The 23,630-nt window shown below is 46.7% G+C and overlaps 1 protein-coding gene across 1 annotated transcript in view; it reads left to right on the top strand.

The window, feature by feature from the left end:
• The window catches only part of LOC311530854 (zinc finger protein RFP-like), a 30,512-nt gene extending 17,405 nt beyond the window's left edge, over nucleotides 1–13,107 (top strand). The window contains exons 4-8 of the mRNA XM_084647812.1: nucleotides 40–270; nucleotides 1,334–1,356; nucleotides 2,692–2,807; nucleotides 4,778–4,807; nucleotides 11,459–13,107. Of these exons, the coding sequence (XP_084503938.1) occupies nucleotides 40–270; nucleotides 1,334–1,356; nucleotides 2,692–2,807; nucleotides 4,778–4,807; nucleotides 11,459–11,973 (915 nt within the window). The 3' untranslated portion in view covers nucleotides 11,974–13,107. The remainder of the gene's footprint in view (nucleotides 1–39; nucleotides 271–1,333; nucleotides 1,357–2,691; nucleotides 2,808–4,777; nucleotides 4,808–11,458) is intronic.
• Nucleotides 13,108–23,630: the final 10,523 nt, after the last annotated feature.

The following is a 23,630-nucleotide window of genomic DNA, read 5'->3' as shown; positions in this document are numbered from 1 at the left end:
TCTCTCCACCCTTTACCTGCTTGTGTCTGCTCATCGCAGCAACAGACGGAGAGCGAGAGGATGAAGATTCTGTCGGAATTTGAGAAACTCCATCTGTTTCTAGAGGAGAAAGAATTGCTCCTGTTGGCCCAGCTGGAAGTGCTGGACAAGGAGATATTGAAGAGGCAGGATGAATTCACCACCAGGCTCACGCAGGAGAAAACTCGTCTCGGGACCCTGATCAGTGAGATGGAGGGGAAGTGCCGGCAGCCACCAAGTGAATTCCTGCAGGTGAGACTATGTGAGAGGTACCCCAGAGCCCTTAGTAAACATGTCCCTGACTCTTTGCTATCGAAGTCCAAGTTCACAATACACCGCATTGCAGAAACATACATTATTTTATTCATTGAGGTCCTGATGGTACAAGGTGCTCAACACACTGGTTCTCTGATTAAACAAAGCAGTTAAACACATGAGTTTTTCCATTACTTTCGTAGATTTTATGCCCAGGAGGGATCATTTGGATCAGTTTGTCTGATCTCCTTCATTACGGGCCAGAGAATTTCACCCAGAGATTCCTGTATGTAGCTCACCACTCTTGCTTGACTTAGAGTGTATTTTTTAGAAAGACGTCCAGTCTTGATTTAAAGGTCGCAAGTAATGGACAATCCGAGAATCTGTGATTGCTCAGATTAATAGACTGCAGACAGGGCCAAGTCAATAGCTCAGGTGAGGCTTACCTGACCTAATGTGACATCAGAGAGAACTCAACCAATCATCTCCCTTTCTCTCCAGCTAATTTGCATGCTATACTTCTATTGGTTGGAATGAGTCCGTGTCATGAGGGACACATTTCAAGAGTTCTCATTGGCAGATTAGCCCACAGCTGGATGCTAACCTGTTGTGATGCCGTGCATAACTCATGTCAACATGTGTCTTTTTTCCCCTCTAGTGGCTGTACAGGTTTATACATATACAGATTTATGAGTCTTCCACTGCGTGCCAGCTAAGGGACCTGGGAGTAAAAGTTTTAAAAGGGACCTAAGGGATGGATCCTCAAAAGTATTTAGACTTCTAAACTCCCCTTAATTTCAGTGGGAGTTAGGTGCCGAAAGCCCTTTGAGGATCTGGACCCAAGTCCCATTTTCAAAAGTCCCTCAGGCATTTTGGACCCTAAATCCCATAGACTTTCAATGAGGCTCAGAATCCTATGTGCCATGGGGCTAGATTTTCAAAGGTTTTTAGGCACCCAGAGGGATTTTCAAATAAGCAAATTAGATACCTCCGAGCAAGAGGGATCTCCAGTATATGGTGTGTGGGACTGAACTCCCTTTTCTTTCTCTCTCCTCTCTAGGACATCAGAAGCACCTTGAGCAGGTACATGGCTCCTTCTCACTCCCCCTCACACTTGAGCCTGCTGGGAAGGTGTTGGGTAAAGGACAAAGCTCCCTGCAGCTCCTAATCTACCTCCAACCCCAGAATTCTGAGCTGTCTTATGTTTCCCCAGTGTCCAGAATGCAGATTCAACTGCAGATACACTATGAATTATCCACTCCTCTGATGGTCTGGATGCCTCAGGAGATCAGAGACAGAATATGGGCTATTCACCTACCTACTTTTACCAGTTAAGGTAGCACAGGCTACCTAGCTAACAAACAACTAGCTGTCTAGTCAATAGCTACCTACCAGTATCTACCTAGGGGTGTTGTCTGCTGCCCATGACCCGAGTAACTTCTGAGTCAATGATTGCAAAACTCCACCTAGGTCAGTAATGGCGTGAAGTCATTTCCATCTGAGGACTGGTCTGTGCCCTGGTTATCCTTTCTGTTAAGCACAGTCTGCATGTTCAGGGTTGTGCCTGTCAATTTGGTGCATGTCTCAGTGAATTTAAAACGTGCCATGAGACAAGGGTGTCGTATTTATCCTCATAAATACATGACTCCTCACTCCTGTTTGCAAGGGGTCAGTGGGTCTCACTCCACCTTCTTCCAGGATGGGCAGTCCCCCCTCACAAAAGCCCTTCATGCCCCTATTGTCAACAATTTCAGCAGAGCAGCCAATGACTGAACGGAGCTGGAAAGGTTCTGTCACCTTGACAGATGTACCTCGCTACCCTCCAGGCATACATGACCCTATGGGGTGGTGGGTTGGAGAATGTCACTGAGCCAGTTCTTTGGCTCATTAGGGAACTGAAAGGCCAGATCCCGCACTGGTGTAAATCAGCAAAACTCCGTTAGTGTCATCAGAGCCAGATTCCCAGCTTGTATAATTAGCCATAACTCCATTAAAGTCATTTCAGCCAGACCCCCCCACTACTGGGGTATGTTGACCATGACTCCATTTCAGTCAATGGGAGCAGATCCCCAACTGGTGCAAATCAAAGTCAATCCCCAGCTGGTAAAAATGAGCATTACTTCAATGGAGTTAATGGAACAATGCCAATTAACAGTTATAGATCTGAACCTAAGTCTCGACAGCCTGTCAGTTTATCGCCTTCCATTAGAACTAAATTCACTTTAAGAAAAAAGTAGAGCTGGGTGATTTGGGTGGCGTTTTTTTAAAAGAATTTCTTTGAAATTTTGAAATTTCGGATTTAGAAAAAAAGGGATTTTTTAAATCAAAAAAGTCTGATAATTCTTCCTTACCCACTACATTTTTATTGTTGTTGAAATCAGTTAACAATGACTAACAACAGGCCATTTTTCTCCCTAGATACGAGACAGGGAAGTTTCAGAGTCCACCATCCCTTCCTCTGGAACTGAAAAGGAGAGTCAAGGAATTCTCTCAGAAGCACACACTTCTGGAGCACGCTCTGAGTAAATTTAAAGGTAACAAACTCTGGGGCCGTTCTTGGCTATGATTAAAATATTGATTTACTTGTATAGGGATCAAAGCCCCATTGCTGTAGATGTTGTGCACACATATAATGAAAAGATGTCTCCAGAGAGCTCAGAGTCTTGTCACTAGCTTACAGGTTATGCATGGTCTACCTTATAGAAACCCATGAGAACCGTGGCCACCGGTTTGGGTCACTTATCTTTCCTGCCTCATATTTACAAAAGGATAATAACTTTCCTATCTCACCGGGGCAAAGGGGAAGAGGTGATGCTTAAGACAAATTTTCCAACGTTTTTTTTTTCCTATGGGAGTTAGGTACCCAGTTCCCCTAAACCACTTTGAAAATTGAAGCCCAAGTAGCTAGTGGTTTGCAAAGCACTGTACAGATACCAAAATTCATTAGATTGTGGCGCCTGGTAGCCCCATGTCCCCCAGCTTATCTGGATGATTTCCCCTTGCAAAGCAATTATCTATTGGCAACAATGCTCGGATCCATCCCAGCATAGGCAACTAGGGAGCAGAGCAAGGCCAGATATAGTTGTTGTTTTTTTTCTACCCCTCCCGCCATGGAAATTTTCAGCAAAACCAAAAATGTTTGCAGTAACATTTTCCCTGGAAAAAATTGATTTTTCAGACCCTCCCCGACTCCCAAAAAATCGAACAAAATTATTTCAGTCAAATAACTAAATATTTAAATTTGGACATATTGCTGCAATGTTTCCTGGGAACTGTAGTTTAGGTGACACAGGCTCCCATTCTCCTCTATGGCTTGGGCTCCCTGATTGGATTACATTTCCCATGACCCACCACAGTCTCCTCCTGAGGAAGGTATGCTAGGCATCATGGACTCCCTGACTGTGGTGCATCCTGGGTGATGTAGTCCAGTTCAAGAACCTGTCCCATAAAGGAGAATGGGAACATGAGCAAACCAAATTACAATTCCTATGAGGCACCAGGGCAGCATTTTTGGCCAAAATCTTTTCAGTTTTCAGGTGTTCAGACTGTCAACAAATAAATTGAACATTTCTTTGGAAAGTTGCCACTTTTTGTGAAAAATTTCCATTTAGTCGAAAATCCAATGTTTAAGTTGAAAAGTAGTTTGGGATGGAAAATTTTTGACCAGCCTTACTGGGGGGGGTGAGTATGCTCTGTGCAGCTCGTCACTGCTAGAGGGAGAACATGTCTCTGACTCTGAGAGGAGATGCTAGTTCTGTGTTCTCAGTGTGTAGCAGGTCCTACCTGTTGAGATCAGCCCAGTAAAAGCTCATATAAAACAAGCCACTTCCCAGGGAGGGTGGATTCCTGCGTCTCGAGACAAGGAAGAAATTTCTGTATCCATGCGGGAGCTCTGCAAAGCAAAGCAAACTCACTCTGGGTCCAGTTTCCAGAGCCCTGGGCCTGCTGCCACGACCATAAGGGCTTTTTCCACTTTGTCCTCTTGTCAGTGGGGGGGAGGAGGGCTCAGGGCTCCGGCCATTGGGGGAGGCCTAAGGAGGAAGGGGCGGGGCTGGGGGCTAGCTGCCCTGAAGGGGGGGTGGTTCACCCACCCATGTGCACAGGGCAAAGATTTCTGATAGCAGAGGGCTCTTTCATCTAGCAAAGGCAGGATGAGAGTCGACGGCTGCAAATTGTAGGTAGACCAATTCAGCCTGGCTATAATGCACCCATTTTTAACAGCGATAATAATTGACCACTGAGGCCCACCTACCTGTGGACATTGTGGATTCTCCATCGCTTGGAAGTTTTTAAATTAAGACTGGGTGTCTCTTTCCAAAAGATTGTAGCCAGAAATTACTGATTTCATGCAGGGTCACTGGGTGAAATTCGCTGACCTGTGTTATGCAGGAGGCCCGACTGCCCATTTTGGTCCCTGATCCAAAAATCTACAATAGACATCTCTCCCCAGTCAGAACAACCGAGATTTCACCTCTTCCATCTTTTTTTTTCCCCTCCCTTCTAGAGTCTCTGTCTGAACCAAAGCTGGACAAAGGTAAATTTCTGGAGCTAATGGGGAATCTCGTTTCAGTTGAGCTGACTCAGGGAAAGCTGATGAGGGGAACCTTCCTATAATGATGAAGTTGTATACATGTATGCATCCATAGGCGCTCACTCTGTGGGTGCTCCGGGGCTGAAGCACCCATAAAAAAAAATAGCAGCCCTGTGATCGGCCCCTCCCCCCCCGAGCCTCCCTCCCACCGCAGATCAGCTGTTAGTGGCGTGCAAGAGGTGCTGGGGGAGGAGCGGGGGGCAGGGTGCACTCGCGGGAGGGGGAGGAAAGGGATGGGAAGAGGCAGGGTGGAGGTGGAGCGTGGGCGGGAAGATGTGGGGTGGAACCTTGGGGGAAGGGGTGGAGTGGGGGTGGGGCTTGGGGCAAAGCAGGGGTCGAACACCCCTCAGCAATTCCCAAAGTCGGCACCTGTGTATGGATCTCTGTTTATTGATCATCTTTCTCCCACTCGATGAGAGATGGGAGATGAACACAGATTCCCTTTTATTAGTAGCATTACGGTAGCCCATAGAGGTCCCACCCAAGAACGAGGGCCCCATTGTGCTAGGTTCTGTACATACCCTTCATGCCTTGTCTACCCTGGCAGCGGTGTTTAGAGTATGTGTAGCTACATGCAGCGGTGAGAGGCTCTGGCGGAGGGAAGGCCGCAGGGAAAGGCTCTGGCAGTGGGAAGGCTACGGGACACTAAGTTGCTAAAAGAAAAGGAGGACTTGTGGCCCCTAAGAGACTAACCAATTTATTTGAGCATGAGCTTTCGTGAGCTACAGCTCACTTCATCGGATGCATACCGTGGAAACTGCAGCAGACTTTATATACACACAGAGAATATGAACCAATACCTCCTCCCACCCCACTGTCCTGCTGGTAATAGCTTATCTAAAGTGATCATCAAGTTGGGCCATTTCCAGCACAAATCCAGGTTTTCTCACCCTCCACCCCCCCACACACAAACTCACTATCCTGCTGGTGATAGCCCATCCAAAGTGACAACTCTCTTCACAATGTGCATGATAATCAAGGTGGGCCATTTCCTGCACAAATCCAGGTTCTCTCACCCCCTCACCCCCCTCCAAAAACCACACACACAAACTCACTATCCTGCTGGTAATAGCTCATCCAAAGTGACCACTCTCCCTACAATGTGCATGGTAATCAAGGTGGGCCATGTCCAGCACAAATCCAGGCTTTCTCACCCCCCCCCTTTTTTTTTTCCTGGGGACACACACACACACACACAAACTCACTCTCCTGCTGGCAATAGCTCATCCAAACTGACCACTCTCCAAGTTTAAATCCAAGTTTAACCAGAACGTCTTGGGGGGGGGTAGGAAAAAACAAGGAGAAATAGGCTACCTTGCATAATGACTTAGCCACTCCCAGTCTCTATTTAAGCCTAAATTAATAGTATCCAATTTGCAAATGAATTCCAATTCAGCAGTTTCTCGCTGGAGTCTGGATTTGAAGTTTTTTTGTTTTAAGATAGTGACCTTCATGTCTGTGATTGCGTGACCAGAGAGATTGAAGTGTTCTCCGACTGGTTTATGAATGTTATAATTCTTGACATCTGATTTGTGTCCATTTATTCTTTTACGTAGAGACTGTCCAGTTTGACCAATGTAAATGGCAGAGGGGCATTGCTGGCACATGATGGCATATATCACATTGGTGGATGTGCAGGTGAACGAGCCTCTGATAGTGTGGCTGATGTTATTAGGCCCTGTGATGGTGTCCTCTGAATAGATATGTGGACACAGTTGGCAACGGGCTTTGTTGCAAGGATAGGTTCCTGGGTTAGTGGTTCTGTTGTGTGGTATGTGGTTGTTGGTGAGTATGTGCTTCAGGTTGCGGGGCTGTCTGTAGGCAAGGACTGGCCTGTCTCCCAAGATTTGTGAGAGTGTTGGGTCATCCTTTAGGATAGGTTGTAGATCCTTAATAATGCGTTGGAGGGGTTTTAGTTGGGGGCTGAAGGTGACGGCTAGTGGTGTTCTGTTACTTTCTTTGTTAGGCCTGTCCTGTAGTAGGTGACTTCTGGGAACTCTTCTGGCTCTATCAATCTGTTTCTTCACTTCCGCAGGTGGGTATTGTAGTTGTAAGAAAGCTTGACAGAGATCTTGTAGGTGTTTGTCTCTGTCTGAGGGGTTGGAGCAAATGCGGTTGTATCGCAGAGCTTGGCTGTAGACGATGGATCGTGTGGTGTGGTCAGGGTGAAAGCTGGAGGCATGTAGGTAGGAATAGCGGTCAGTAGGTTTCCGGTATAGGGTGGTGTTTATGTGACCATTGTTTATTAGCACTGTACAGTGTAGACATGGGGGGTGCTGGTTGGACACATAGAGACTCATGTAGGGTGTATCCCCTGGGTGTATCTGGCGTGTCTGTATTCAAGTCACCTAAGCTGTGTCTCCCCATCTGCACGGCTACGTATACCCAGACTCTACGCTTCACTGCAAGTGTAGACATAGCCATAGAGAAAAACAGTCTCTGCCCCAAAGAGCTCATAGTCTGGGGCCTGGTGTACACCCAAAATTTAGGTTGACCTAGTGACGTTGCTCAGGGATGTGAAAAATCCACACCCCTGAAGGATGCAGTTAAGCTGCCTGGTCTTCTTCCATCAACCTAGCAGGGAGGTGTATTAACTACATCTATGGAAAAACCCCTTCCATCACTGTAATGTGTCTCCAGTACGACATTACAGCAGGGTAGCTGCAATGCTGCGACTGTGTCACTGTAGTGCAGACAAGCCCTAAAACAAGGGCTTTCAAAGAGGCCTAAAGGGGTTAGGCACCCAGATCTGTTTGGAAACCTCAGCCCACTGGATGAGACTGACAAAGAATAGGAAGGGAAGAAGGAAAAGATACAGACAGGGGAAGTGACTGGAGCTCGTCAGAAAATGGATTTTCCATCCCATGAAGAAAGTTGGGATTATGGGGGAAAAATTGTCCTGAATCAGGATGAAAAGCAGGATTTTATTATTAATATTATTTTGTTTTTTGTGAAATGAAATTCCGGGAAAAAAATCACTGGGGGGATCAACTGAAACATTTCGATTCAATACGTTTGAAATGTTTCATTTTGATCTTGACCCGTTTTTTATTTCATTTATTTCAAATATAAAATGACAAATATTTTGAAACAAAAAGTGGCTTTGAAATGCAAAATGAAAACTTTTTGTTCTGAAAACGTTGAGATGGGTCATGTTGACATTTCCAGACCTTTTATTTTTTTCCTCCAAAACAAAACTTAATAAAAATTAAACCAGTTAAATTTTTAAAAATGAATCAGGATGAAAAGCAATTTTTAAAAATGACATTGCAGAAACAAAAATATTCATTTTGGGTCAGTTGAAGTGTTTTGTTTCAATACATTTGAAATGTTTCATTTTGTGTTTGACCCATTTTATTTTATTTTAATATAAAAGGGAGAACAAGAAGTAATTTCAAAATGAAAAATCAAAACTTTTTGTTTTGAAAATGTTGAAATGGGATATTTCCAGCCCCCTACTTTTCCCTCCCCAAAACAAAATTTCATCAAAATCAATACAATTTTAAAAAGTTCAATTTACTCAAAATGGAATTTTCTGACAGAAAAGTATTTCAAGGAAAATTTTCCAACCGGTTCTAGAAGTGACTTTCCCAAGGTCACGCAGTTGGTCAGTGGCAGAGATAGAAATAGTACCCCGGATTCTTGACTCTGATCCAGTACCCTTGCCACTAGTTCATGCTGCCTTGCACTTGACAGAGGTGCGGGGATCAAACAAGTTAAGTAATCCTAAATACCATTTAGCTTTATCAACATTGTCTGACTAGAAAGAGCTTTGCTGGTTTCTTTGCATTTATGTCTGCCCTATTTTACATGAAATGAATCTGCAGTTATGTTTGTTAACAACAGAAATATCTTCGTAACGTTGACAGCAGCTACATTTAAAGTGTTTCACTTTTCCTCCTACTAGTGACTATCTGGAGTTGGGGCGGGGACTTCGGGGAAGGGATTGGAATGGGGGTGGGAGGGGGCGGGGCAGGGGTGGAGTTGGGGCGGGGCCAGGGGTAGAGGGGGGTCGAGCCAGTTGGACAAAGGTAAATTTTGGGGACTGATGGTGTAATTGAGTACTGTATTATACCCAGGCTAAAAACAAAAACAAAACAAAAAGAAACCTTTAAGATGGGGTTAATTTGGGATAAAAAAAAAAAAACATTACAGGGATGTTGCAATGATCCCAAAACCAACTATTATAAACCCAGGAAATTCAGAGTTAATCCTAATCCTCCTTCCCTATTTAAAACTTTTTCCCAACCCAACCCCATTTCATTCTCCTCTGTCTAAATCAATGGGTGGGGATTTAGGAGAAGGGGGAGTTTGAAATTCCACCTGAAAAGGGGACTCTAGTTTTGGGCATTTAAGAAGTGATATAAGATCCTAAAGAGCTAGTCAGTACAGTCAGTGAATCACACCATTTCTCAAACACCATTCTGCTCTAAGCAAGAAAGCCCCATGGTTTCCTCCAGGAACTCATGAATTCTCTTAACTGGTCAGATAAATGGACTCTCTAGTCCAGTATCCAATTGGACCAGTGGTCCATCTGGTCCTGTATCCAGTCTCTGATTGAAGCTGCTGGTAGTGGCTACCGAGGAAGGCTGCCAACCCTGCTCCACAGTGGAAATTTGGAATAAGATGCCCATAGGGAAAAATGACTTCCTGACCCCCACCCCCATCAGTTAGTGGTTGGCTTATGCTTGAGACAACAGGATTTATATCTCTTGTACATCTCATGGGTCAGTAACTGGTTGAAAGATAGGAAACAAAGAGTAGGAGTAAACGGTCAGTTTTCACAATGGAGAGAGGTAAACAGCGGAGTCCCTCAAGGATATGTACTGGGACCGGTGCTGTTCAACATAGTCATAAATTATCTGGAAAAAGGGCAAACAATGAGGTGGCAAAGTTTTCAGATGATACAAAACTAGTCAAGATAGTTACGTCCAAAGCTAACCGCGAAGCGTTACAAAGGGATCTCACAAAACTGGGTGACTGGGCAACAAAATGGCAGATGAACTTTAATGGTGATAAATGCAAAATAATGCACATTGGAAAACATAATCCTAACTATACACACAAACTGATGGTGTCTGTATTAGCTGTTAACACTCAAGAGAGAGATCTTGGAGTCATTGTGGCTAGTTCTCTGGAAACATCTGCTCAAGGTGCAGCGACAGTCAAAAAAGCGAACAGAATGTTGGGAATCATTAAGAAAGGGATAAATAATAAGACAGAAAATATCATAATGCCACTATATAAATCCATGGTATGCCCACACCTTAAATACTGCATGTAGTTCTGATTGCCCCATCTCAAAAGAGATACATTGGAATTGGAAAAGGTTCAGAAAAGAGCAACAAAAATGATGAGGGGTATGGAACAGCTGCCAGACAAGGAGACATTAATAAGACTGGAACTGTTCAGCTTAGAAAAGAGATGACTAAGGGGGGATATGATAGAGGTCTACAAAATCATGACTGGTGTGGGGAAAGTGAACGGGGAAGTGTTATTTACCCCTTCATATAACACAAGAACCAGGGGTCACCTGATGAAAATAATAACCAGTGGGTTTAAAACAAGGAAAAGAAAGTACTTCTTCAGACAAGGCACAGTCATCCTGTGGAACTATTGCCGGGAGATGTTGTGAAGACCAAAAGTAAAACTGGGTTCAAAAAAGAATTAGATAAATTCCTGGAGGATAGGTCCATCAATGGCTGTTAGCCAAGATAATCAGGAATGCAACCCACATGCCCTGGGTGTCCCTAAGCCTTTGACTGCCAGAAGCTGGGACTGGACAACAGAGGATCACTCAATCATTTTTTCCGTTCTGTTCATTCCCTCTGAAGCACGTCGCATTGGCCACTGCCGGCAGACAGGACACTAGGCTAGATGGACCATTGGTCTGACCCAGTCTGGCCACTCTTATGTTCTTAGGTACATTTTTTAGTGACAGAGGGGATGCCTTGCAGTCAGTGGCAGTTCTCTATCTGTAATGTGATAATTTTTGAAGACCATGTCCAATCAGTTCTAAAATTTCAGGGAACCTTCCGGGCATCGATGGGAAGAACCCTACTGATTTTGATGGCAGTCAAAAAACCCAAACACCAGAAAATCCTGATTTCCGCTCAGGGCCCATTTGGTACTGCAGGCCGAGGAGCATTGTGACAGAAGTATTTCAGCCCGTCATCATTCACGCTCTCCAGTTCCTTTGCAGTCCCATTGGCTGAAATGAGTCAGCAAATGAGGTCACAATGGTACAACTTGGGCTCCTCTGCCAGTAGCATCCAATGGGCGCTGTCAAGGGGAAGTTGTGAAAAGGAAGCTGATAAACCAGCAAAGAGAAGAAGGGGAGCAGTTTAGATGCCTTAACAGTAAAATGTAGGTTGGGTGGCAGGACCTTGCTACGGACTCAGGAATAGACACTCCGGCTCCTCCCACCACCTGCTGGCTGAGCCTATATCAGTGATAAAGTTGGTGACCTGCCAGTTATCCCATCTTGTGCAGCTGAAGGTTTTCCTTTTCCATTAAAGGCAGGAATTTTCAAAGGGATTTAAGGGAGTGCCCCTAACACTCTGATTCTCTCTTCCCTCCCCACCCAACCCCCAGCACACGTGACCCTGGATCCAGACACGGCTCATCCTCATCTCATCCTGTCTGAGGATGGGACAAGCGTGAGATGGGGACCTGCACGGCAGGACGTGCCCGACAACTTCAGAAGATTTGATCCTGTTCCCTGTGTGCTGGGCTGTGAGGGGTTCACCGCGGGGAGACATTGGTGGGAGGTGGAGGTGGACGGGAGCAGCTGGGCCGTGGGGGTGGCCAGAGAGTCTGTGAGGAGAAAGGGAGGGGTCAGCCTGGAGCCAGAGGAGGGGATCTGGGCTGTGGGGCAGCTGAACCCAATTCAGTATGTGGCTCTCACTTCTCCTTGGACAAGCCTGCCACTGGATAGGAGACCCAGGAAGGTCAGGGTCACCCTGGACTGCAAAAGGCGGCAGGTGGCATTTTTCAATGCTGAGAACAACACTCAGATCTTCACTTTCACTGAAGTCGCTTTTGCTGGGAGAATCTTCCCGTTCTGCTGGGTGGCAGACGAAAGCTCCCAGGTCAAAATGTGTCACTGAGCCGCGAGATCAAGTACCCTTCCCCACCACCCCCCGGGGCCTGGATCTGGCATCTGCTCCCTAGAATCTCAGCACAGCCAGCTGGTGAAATTCTGGTCTGTCCGACCCAGCTTCTAACACTCGCTTCACAGCAGTATCTGACTGCCCACGCCACCTCTTACTGGAGCCCAGAGAGAGCGCAGTTTCTCTAATGTCTGCAGACAGTTCATAGCGCAGACAGATCATGACCCCCTATACTGCAGCATACAGGGGTCAGAGCGCGGGGACAAATCCCTCCCTGGATGAGTGGGAGAGGATCTTTTCTAAGAGGAGAGAGATCAGAGGGATTAGAGGTGGGGGAAACAAAGAGTAACTGGAGAGGATGTTTATAGAAGGAAATATGAGAGGAAAATGTACAGGAGGAAAAGGGATGAGGAAGAATATAAACTCTTTGGAGCAGGGACTGTCTTTCGCTGTATGTCCGTGCAGCGCCCTGCACAACGGGGCCCTGATCTCAGTTGGGGTTATCCTAATACATGTAATAGGCAATGATAGCTACACAAGAAACATTGAGAATCATTCAGAGGATTCATAGACTTGGGGTAGGATTTTCAGAAGTGCCTAAATCCCATTTTCAAAGGAGATGAGTGACTCTTGAGAACCCACAACTCAATGGAAGTCGACGGGACTCTGGCTTTGAAGTCACTTCGGTGCTTTTGAAAATATTAGGTACCATTCTAAACACCCATCCCATTGCTACATCAGCAGTGATTTAAGTGGGGGGGGGGGTCTGTGCAGGCCCATGGCACCACCCATGTAGATTGTGGGTGTTGCAGGATGGGAGCCTTTCTTGGCTTCAGAAGGTGGAAATCGCCAAAGGATTGTCGCACGTTCCCTGGTTAGGTGAGATCAAACGGCAGCTTTCTCTATTGTCCTTGCTGCTCATGCAAATGTTCAGCGTTCAAAGCCAACTTGTGTTTATTTTAGGATTCGCATTTACCTAAGTAAGAATAAAATCCATATTTTTAAATACCCTTATTTTCTATTGTGCTTCCTCTCCCCCTATCTATATTATTGAGCATTTGTGGGGAGGAAACATAAATATAGTTCACCAGAGGGGACTGTGACATGAACACCAATGGGGAACACAGCAAACTCAGCAAGGATTGGTGGGTGGAATATGGGGGGGGGGGGGGTTTCTGAGCAAAAGTTTGACTTTTCATCCAAAAACGAAGTTTCAGAAGCTGAAAAGCCCCTGAACATTTGGTTTTCCACTGAACATTTTCAGCTTCAATTGAACGTATTCAGGGGGTTGGTTTCCCAATAAACGACTGAAAATTTCCGAGGATAGCAGACCCTTTTTGTCAAGAATGTTATTTAGAAGAAAGTCCAAATCTGCCACAGAGGGGAAAAAAGTTTTGAGAGCAGTTTTGTGCCCTGCCCTGTTGACAAAATAGATTAGTAGATTTTAGAGGCTGAAGGAACCATTAGATTGTGTTGTCTCCTCAGCTTTCTGCATTACACAGGCCAGAGAATTTACCCCCTGGGTCCTGCACCCGGCTAAGTTTCACAAGGCCCGACAAATACAAGTGCTCAGCTTTCACCGTCCCCCATTTCCAGCTCCACTTTCTCCCTCAGGTCCTTGCTTCTCCCCCATTCCCAAACTCCACTCCCCCACCCAAGTCCCTTCTTCACACAGTCCCCTCACCACCATGCCCCACAGTCCATGGTACAGCCGGTCCCAGTTCACTTCCCCCGGTCGCACCCAGGTGCCTCATCAGATGTCACCCCTCCCTCCTTCCCCTCACCGCCTTCCCCTTGCCCCATGGTTCCCAGTTGCTGGCCAGAGTGGGGGTGATGGGCCTGGCTGGGGAAGGGGCAGAGCTGGCCAGAAGATGGGGTGAGGGATCCAGCTGTTGGGGACCAGGCTAACACAGGGGTGAAGGGCTGGGCTGCCTGGGACTCCTGGCTGACTGAAATGGGGGCAAAGGGTCTGGTGGGAGGGTGGCTGGCTGGAGTTTAAGTGAAGCAGCTGGCTTTGGGGGGGGCCTATCCGGAGTTGAGGAGAGGGACCCTGCTGAGAGGCTGGCAGGAATGGGGGGGATAGGATGATTAAGACTGGAATTTTCCAAGACCTCTAAGGAGGCTAGGCCACGGGAGGCAGGCGGCCAACTCCCCTAAGCGACTCTGACAATTCCAGTCTGACCAGAGCTGGGGAGAGGGGACAGTCCCAGCGGGCTGAGGTGAGGGTGCAAAGGATTGGAAATTTAAATAATATTTCATTGAACAACGTCCATGCCTCAGTTTCCCCTATGTAGTAAAGAGTTAACGAGGTGGTGGGGGAAAGGGTGTTTTCTTTGCAGAAAGATCCAGGTGGGGCTGACCACTACCTGACTGGGGCTAGGCCCAGACAATGGGCCAGCGATTTGTTAACTGGCAACTGAAATAAAACCTCCAGCTGCAGTGTAAACATACCCTTGGGATGTGATTCATAAATCAGAGACGACCCTGTGCCTGCCAATAGTGGGGAGGAGGGGTGGAGTGAGGGGACAGAGTGAGGGCAGTTGGCTTCTGTGGTATTACTGAGCATGCTCATTCTGTGTGAACATGCTCAGTACAAGCCAAGAAGTAAATCTGGGGGCGGGCAGTTGACCCCTCATTCCCCCCTCCATGCATTGCCTCTGTCCCTTGTGGATCTTCATTAATGTCAGAGGAGTTACAGCGGTGGCTCTCAACCTTTCCCGACGACTGTGCCCATTTCAGGAGGCTGATTTGTCTTGCCTACCCCCAAGTTTCACCTCACTTAAAAGCAACTTGCTTACAAAATCAGACACAAAAATACAAAAGTGTCACAGTCTCACTATTACTGAAAAATTGCTGCCTTTTTCATTTTTACCATATAATTATAAAATAAAGCAATTGGAATATAAATATGGTACTGACATTTCAGTGTACGGTCTACAGAGCAGTATAAACAAGTCATTGTCTGTATGAAATTTTAGTTTGTCCTGACTTCGCTAGTGCTTTTTATGGAACCTGTCGTAAAACTAGGCAAATATCTAGATGAGTTGATGTACCCCCTGGAAGACCTCCGCGTCCTCCCAGAGATACGCGTACCCCTGCTTGAGAACCACTGAGTTACAGCAAAGGAAGATTTGGCTTTTCAGATCCACTTTTCATTCGTTTCTCTGCTGGCTCTGGCTCTGGCCCGCTGACAAAATTACACGTTGCAGCCTAAAGAAAACCCTGAAGCAAACACCAAATAACACGCACAAACAAGCTTGCGGGGAAAGAAACATCCAGTTGCTGGATAAGACTCAAGCCATGTCTGTGATGAGGAGATTGCAGCTGATCTTCTCTCTTTTACACAGTAGGAGCGGTGGCTTCTGAGAATCCAGCCGAACCTCTCCAATAGGAGGCCGCTTGCACTATCCTTGTGACTAGCTTATAAGATCCAGTGTTCACGGTTGGAGAGAGAACGTTTGCTGTGCCTGCATTAGCCAGTGCTTGGAAGAATCACCTAGAAACATCTCTCTGCTGTGCAGAGAAACCCGGGGGAGCGTTGTAGAACTGGGCAGACCGTTCATTCTGCAATCGGCCAAAAATCCAGAAGCAAAGAGGGTGTGTGAGAACCATCAGGAGGAATTTGCTTTGTTGTCTGAAGAGGGGCCAACAGCTCACCTATGTGATCTGCACAGCGCACAAAGAAACCATGTTACAGCTTCCACAGAGACAGCCGCTGAGCAGTGCGAGGTAGGAAATTGCTGGTGAGTGAAACGTATTATAATAAAAACCACCAGTAGAAATCAAGTAACTAAATGTGAGATCTGCTGCAAGACATTTTACAACAAATCTCTAAATATTTGCTGCATTGTTTATCTTATCAGAGCTAGAATGATGGGATGGTAATTGCTAGGATCACTCTTTCACCGATAAAAAGAAAACCAGCTCCCGATGTCTCCCGAGCAGTCTAGAATTTAGAAACACTCTGCATTATGCAGTAAGTTTGTTGTTCAGTTCCCTTCAAACTGATCCTTCTCTCTTTGCAGTCAATAGCCAGTCTCCTCTTGACTACAGTAGGAACAATGCCTTTTGGGCTCCTGCTATCTGCCTTGGTTGTTTTTTATATCCTCATATTTCCTATATAGCCTTTTGTCTGTTCTTTATCCATAGGTATTTTTACTTCTGTGCTAACTGCTCCAACTTCTTCTGTTTCTTTGTTGGGGAAGGAATCCAACATCTCTGCTATTTTTGAGACATCATTAATGGAGAGCAGATTGAATTATTCAACATCTAGAAATGTAACCCCTGTTTTTTCCAGTCGCGAATTATCTACATACGGGAGCTGTGCTTTTTATGAATCTGTTTGTTATTTAAACTCCATGGATTCATAAATACCCAGGAACCACTGGGATCATCAAGTCTGACTTCTGGTATAGAGGCCATAGAACTTCCCTGAAATAATTCCTGTTTGAGCTAGAGCATAGTTTTCAGAAGAAAAATAATAATCTGGTCTTAATTTTAAAATTACCAGGGTTGGAGAATCAACCACCCCCCTTAGTAAATTGTTCCAGTGGCTAATTACCCTCATGTTTAAAAACTAACACCTTGTTTCCAGTCCGAATTTGTTCAGCTTTAACTTCCCATTATTGGATCTTGTTTTTTCTTTGTCTGCTAAATTAGTTGTCTGCTAGGACTTTGACTAAAAGTTTGTGTAAATTAATTTTAGCCTCTGCATCCAGAGGCAATGCATAGAGGGTGGGGGAATGTGGGGTCCACATGCCCCACCCCAGATTTGCTGCTTGGATTGTACTGATCATGCTCACTGAGGAAGCCAGGTGCCCTCACTCTGCGCCCCCCCCTCCACACACACACACAATATCAGCTGGCACCGGTGTCTCTGCCTGGATCCATGTGTCACACCAGATCTCAGTGCAGTTCCAAGTGACCGGGCCAGCTTCCTGCGGGAGGGCGTGGTCCCAGTGCAGTTATCTCTGTGAGACACATTTTGACCGAGGCGTCAGCCCAGCATGTTAATTCCTGCAGCTCCAGTTGCAGGCACAAATTTGTAAGTGACTCCGAAACTCAGGTTTGAGCGTGCACCTGGGCCCTTAGTTTGCAGGTGGGGTATGGCTTGCTCATACACAGGCTGCTACTATGCCTATGCAATGTTCATGGTTTGCTGCTGATGCCTTGTGATTGGACGCCAAAACCACATGGTTTTGTTTCTGTTCCCTGGGTGATTTGACTTAGGGTGACCAGATGTCCCGATTTTATAGGGACAGTCCCGATATTTGGGGCTTTTTCTTATATAGAGGCCTATTGCCCCCCACCCCCATCCTGATTTTTCACACTTGCTATCTGGTGACCCTTTTTTTGACTTCCTACGGTTCATAAATCGGGAGTTTCTATTTTAGCGGTGGAGAAAAGGTTCCCCAAGCCCTAATCGCTGGGGTTCAGAGCGTTAACGATTAGACCTGAGAGATTAGAGACATAGATCTGAATTGACCAGCTATTGGTAACTGTGAAACTGAAGTAGTGATCAAAAAATAAGCTTATTCTGGAGCTGGAGGAGTCCCTAGTATGTGGCGTGTGGAGCTGAACTCCCTTTCCTCTCCCTCTGATTTATAGGAGGCCAGAGACACACTGAACAGGTACGTGGCTCCTTCTCACTCCCCCTCAGACTTCACAATGCAGGCCAGGGGCTTGGGCACTGGCTGAAAGACACATCTCCAATGTTACACATCTGGGTGGTGATATTTTATGGTGGGTTTTTGTTGTTTGTTTTCTTAAAGCCCCAGTTCCTGGAGTCATGTGATTACATTAAAATCTCAGCCGCTTCTTTTTTTAAGGCAATTTCTAGCTCTCACGGCTGCAGAGAGAAGCTTTCAAATATGCACCCAAAGAGCTGGAAAGCTATAAAACAGGGAATAAGCAGCTGTCAGGGATGGACATTTTGCCTAGTCCCTGTGTGGGAATGGCGGTGAAAAGACTCCCTAGTATTTATATTATCATGGTACCTATAAGTCCAGCTGAGATCAGGACCCCACTGCATATACACAAAGAGACAGTCCCTGCCCTGGAGAATGTACAGTCCAGACAAGCCAGACAGAAGGTGGGAGGGGAAGTAACTTGCCTTTAGTCACCCAGCAAGTGTGTTGCAGGACACAGGGAGCTGAAGCCTGGTGTCCAGGTTCCCAGTCCAGTGCTCTTTCCACTGCTCCACACTGCCCACCTTTGTGGGTCTTTCCCCATCACTTCCCCAACCTCGAGAGAACTTGCAGACCCATGCCAGGTCCAGGCACAAATGGGCCCCTTGATGTTTTGCTGCCACTTGATCTGAGCAATCAGGTGAAGAGTAATAAATGTGTGGTTAGTGTTTTTCCTCCTCTAGCTGTGAGAAGGGGAAGGTGCATGCTGCAATGGCTCTTTCTCCTGAACCGAGGCAGAGGACGCCGGAGTTCTCCCTCAACCTCCAAACTCTGAGGCAATTCAAAGGTAAGACACACAAATCCCTGCTCCAAAATTTCATCAGGGTGCAGTGCACTTTCCCCAGCCACTGAAGGTTCTGCTGAGTTTCCCATAGGGACCAACTCCATGGATGTTATGGGGCTGGAGCACCCAAGTCCCATGGGAAAAAAATAGTGGGTGCTCAGCACCCTCAGGCAGGTGCTCAGCACCCACTGGTGGGCCCTGCCGATCGGCTCCTCCCCTTCCCCCCAGTGCCTCCAGCCCACCACGGATCAGCTGTCCAGTGGCAAGCAGGAGGTGCTGGGTGGGAGGGGGTGGAGCAAGGGTGGGGTGGAACGGGGCAGGAAGAGGGGGGGAAGGGACAGGAAGGGGTGGGGCAGGGGTCTTGGGAGAAGAGGTAGACTGGGACAAAGACCCACACTCAGACCCATGTGGGTTACCCTGCGTTTAGCCCAGTAAGCCTTACATGGGAAGAGGGGAGCTAGGATGATAGGGCAAACACATAAAGGGTCCCGGCCCTTATCCAGGCTGTATTACAAGGGTGCTAAGGGTTCCAGGCCCAGCCCTAGGAGCCTTAAAAGGGTTACAAAGGGAGTTAGACAGCAATGATTAAATGGCATTGGTAGCTCCTCACCGTAGCTTTTAACTAGGGAAATACCCTGGTTAAAATGCCTCTGAGCAAGGCATTTACAGCTGTTCCCAAAAGCCGTTTTCATGAGCTTTAGGGAAACCATTTGTAGGGGCTGTGTTATATCTCAGACAACAACACAAAATTCAGCCAAGATAAGTGTAAGGTGCTGCACATAGGGATTTAAAACCAAACACCGAATGGGGGATAACTGGCTTGACAGCAGCACTGCAGAGAAGGATCTGGGAGCCGTGGTGGATCGCAGCCTCAGCATGTCTGCAATGCGATGCTGTTGCAAAAAAAAAAAAAAAAAAAGCAAATGCAGTTTTAGGCTGCATTAACGAGCAGCATAGCATGTGTAACCCACACACCTCCTGGGTGTGGTGTTCTGTCCCATCTAGCGGCACCGATTCTAGCGGAGAACTGGAGCCCGGGCTTTCACTGGTGCCTGTTTCCTATCAGGTCCAGCAAAGCGGTAACGTACTGCCCAAAGAGAGTGCAGGCCTCCTTCCCCTGCCCAATCCCTGTCCTCCCCCTCAAACGCTTACCAATGATTCCTCTTTTCATCCAATGAGCACCCGCCCTTGCCTCTATATATGAGCTCAAAGTTGCACCGTATTTCCTGTTGTGGTTGTTTGACCGGTGTTTTTTGGTTTTTGTGGTGAAGCGACGTTGAGACATTCACTGCCTGGTTGAGGTGAGACCAAGGCAGGTTGCTCGGAAATCTACTTGCAGGGAGATGCCACAGAGTCAGCAGGCACCTAACGCTGTTCGGAAGCATGATCCTTGCTGCAAGTGGGATGCAGAAGATTAATCGGTATCGATTTAGCACTTGTGGAGCTGCAGGAGGTTTGCTATTGCGGCTCCTCCCTAGAGGGAGCGATTAATGAGTTTGCTCTACAGCCTTAGCTAACAGCCGGTTGTTTTTAGCTCAGGCTGTAGAGGCTCATGCACTAAGCTCCAGAAGTCCCAGGTTCGATCCCGCCTGCTGACGCCCGGTGTCTGTCAGTGTTACACGCCTTACACGTCATGGGAGGTGATACTACCACTCTGTTCGGCGCTGGTTAGGGCTCAGCTGGAGGACTGTGTCCAGTTTTGGTCGCCAGTGTATAGAAAGGATGTAGAGATACTGGAAAGCAGCCAGAGGCAAGCGACAAAGATGATCAAAGGGGTGGAATGCAGCCATCTGAGCAAAGGAGGAAGGAACTGGGTGTGTTTAGTTTGGAAAAGAGGAGATTAAGGGGGGATATGGTAGCGGTCTTCAAATACTTGAAAGGCTGCCATAAAAAAGAGGGAGAAAAGTTGTTCTCTTGCCACAGAGTGCAGGACACGATTAAATCTCAAGAAAATCTTCCTAACTGTAGGAAGAGTAGGACAATGGAAATGATGCCGAGGGAGGTTGTGGAAGCTCCTTCACTGGAGGTTTTCAAATGGAGGCTGGAGAGCCATGAGTCTTGGATGGTTTAGAAACAACAAATCCTGCATCTGGGCAGGGGGTTAGAGTAGATGACCCTTCCTAACCCTATGGTTCTGTGATTCTAACCGCTAGGTCAGATGACCCCAAATTTGGATCATTGACCTTAGCCAGAGCCCCCTTGAAGTGGAGCAAATTTCCAGGCAAACTGAGTAACTACATGGATTTTAGAGCGCTTAGAAGTGAACAGAAAGCTGGTCTAAACCTTAACTATAGCAGACGTGGTGGTGCAATATAACAACAAGGGGAAATCTCCTGACCAATCAACTTTCTTACCTCGAAATTGAAAGGACAAATCAGCACTTTGCAGGAACATTGGGATTTTTAAAAAAAGCACTCATTAGCAACTAGGAAATTCAGGATGAAGGGGCCAAGAAACACAAAGATACAATATTGTTTAAATAAATACATTAGGGCAGAGACAAGGTGGGGGAGGTCATATCTTTTATTGGACCAACTTCTGTTGGTGGGAGAGACATGCTTTCGAGCTACACGGAGCTCTTCTTCAGGTAAAAGATAATCCCTCACCCGCCTTGTCTCTCTAATATCCTGGGACTGACACTGCTACAACACTGCAGACATTCGGGCAGGACATTATAAGAATTACATTGCAAAAATACACAGCATGTGAAAGCAAGGAATTTCTCAGGTCAGGTCACTGATGACCGTAAGCGCCAAATTCTCCTGGCACCAGTGGGTGCTCAACCCCCGGCCCTGCCCCACCCCCATTCCAACCCCTTCCCCAAAGTCCCCGCCCCAACTCCACCCCCTCCCTGCCCCTGTTGGACTCCTTCCCCAAATTCCCACCTGGCCCTGCCTCTTCCCCACCTCCTCCCCTGAGTGTGCCGCGTTCCCACTCCTCCCCCCTCCCTCCCACAGCTCATTATGCCGCAAAACAGCTGTTTTGCGGCAGCGTGCGCTGGGAGAAGAAGCAGGATTGCGGCACACTCAGGGAAGAGGCGGAGGTGAGCTGAGCTGGGGGCGGGGAGCTTGGCTGCCGGAGGGTGCAGCACACCCACCAATTTTTTCCGTGGGTGCTCCAACGGAAGTCAGCGCCTATGCTGATGACAATCTTAACTCTTCCCCCACTGTATGAAAGACTCTGCAATATCTGTATCCATCCACACTAGGAAATATTTGGGTGTCTTGTAAGTTTAAGCTTCTTTCCAGAACTTTAGTTGGTTGATAATTATCAGTGATTTTGTTTTTGGGGGGAGGCAAGAAGGTGAGAAAATGCCTTTTCAACTAAATGGAAATTTACACACACACCCCACTGTCATTAGTTTTGTTTTATTTTATTATTGGAAAATCGAACCCCAAAATGTTTTTAGGTTTTGACAACTGTCAGTTTTATGTATAGATATAACCCCACCACCACCACCAAAAAAAAAAACCTTTACAGGGTAAAAATTTCATTCTCTTCTCATCACAAAGACTTGCTTATAGACTCATAGAAATGTGGGGCTGGAAAGGAGATGAAGTTGTCATCTAGTCCACACACCCCCGCACTGAAGCAGGCTACTCTTGACAGGCATTCTCTAACCTGTTGTTCAAAACCTCTGAGGATGGGGGATGCTAAAATCTAAAATGGTTTGGTCACATTAACCCTTCTTTAGGACCATGTGGAGTCCACAGGAGACGAGCTGCTTTGCCCATTTCTGATTCATCACGGTACATGGGCGTCAATTATCCCACCTTATTTACAAAGATCCTATGCCCCAAGAGTTGCACAAGGGTCCTCGTGCATGGAGCTGGCGTGTCTATGTAAACTTACCTCCTGTGTCTAGTTCACAGGTGTACAAAACTGGTGGGTGCAGTGAGGCAGCATATTTATTATGTATTATTGTGTATGCATGAGAGGAGCTTTTAAAATGATGGTTTATTGTTCTCATTTTCTTAACTCCACTCTCAGTGCAGTGTTCACTTCTACTCCGTCTATGGCTATGGACTAAGAACTTGTATACTTGATCCTAAAAAGACACATTTTACAGAACCAGGAGGGATGGAAGCATAGGTGCTAGAATTAGGGGTGCTGCCATACCCCCTGTCTTTAAGTGGTTTCCATCATATACAGGGTTTACAGTTTGGTTCAATGGCTCTCAGCACCCCCACTTGTTTCAGCTCCCCTGGATAGAAAAAGGGAAAGATGGAAGAGTGAGTACCTAGAGGGCAGAGTTAAGGTTATTTGAATGACCATCACTAATAATGTCCTATCTTTTCAATGTTTCTTGCTTTTAAAACATGTCCTTGTACCTTGCTTTATCCTCACCTCCGAATGTCCCAGTTTTTTAACATTGGTCGTTGATAGCTCCAGCATCCCTGCTAGGCCTTTAACATCCAAGGGTTTGGTGTGGACTTTCTGACTTACCTTTCACCTAGAGAAAAGAAGTTGTTGTCAGGGGGACACTGAGTGCACCCAATTGTAGATGATTATTTTGTACTAATGTCTAACCTCTTGAATATTCTGTCCAACCTTCCCCCCAGTGCTGAGCTCAGCGTCTAACACTCTGATTCTCTCTCTGTTATGCAGTGAATGTGACTCTGGATCCAGACACGGCAGGTCCTGAACTCATCCTCTCTGAGGACCTGAAAGGTGCCAGATGGGGAAAACCAAGTCAGGAGATGCCTGACCGTCTGGAGAGATTTGACACTGATCCCTGCGTGTTGGGCTGTGAGGGATTCACCTCGGGGAGACACTACTGGGAGGTGGAGGTGGATGGGATGTTCTGGACTGTGGGTGTGGCCAGCGAGTCTATGAGGAGGAAAGGACGTATTGTCTTTCAACCCAACACGGGGGTCTTGGGTTTGCAGAAATATCATCACCTCTGTGTGGCGCTCACCAACCCTTCCAACACCTATGTGCCCCTCAAAAAGAACAACAATGAGATCGGCGTCTATTTGGACTATGAACTGGGGCGAGTGTCATTTTACGACCTCAGCAACGAGGAGCTGCTCTTTGCTTTCCCGCCGGTCTCTTTCAATGAGGAGAGAGTTTTCCCTTACTTTTGTGTATTGTTGTCCCACATAAAACTGTCCCCCAGAGGGTGATGCATGGCTGTGATCCCAAGAAACTGGATTCTCTGGCCTGTGGTGTCATACTCTGTA

Source organism: Lepidochelys olivacea (assembly GCF_965140295.1).
Source record: "Lepidochelys olivacea isolate rLepOli2 genome assembly, chromosome: 14".
Classification (NCBI taxonomy): Eukaryota; Metazoa; Chordata; order Testudines; family Cheloniidae; genus Lepidochelys; species Lepidochelys olivacea.
The sequence above is the reverse complement of the archived record's forward strand: the minus strand, read 5'-3'. Positions and strand labels throughout refer to the sequence as shown.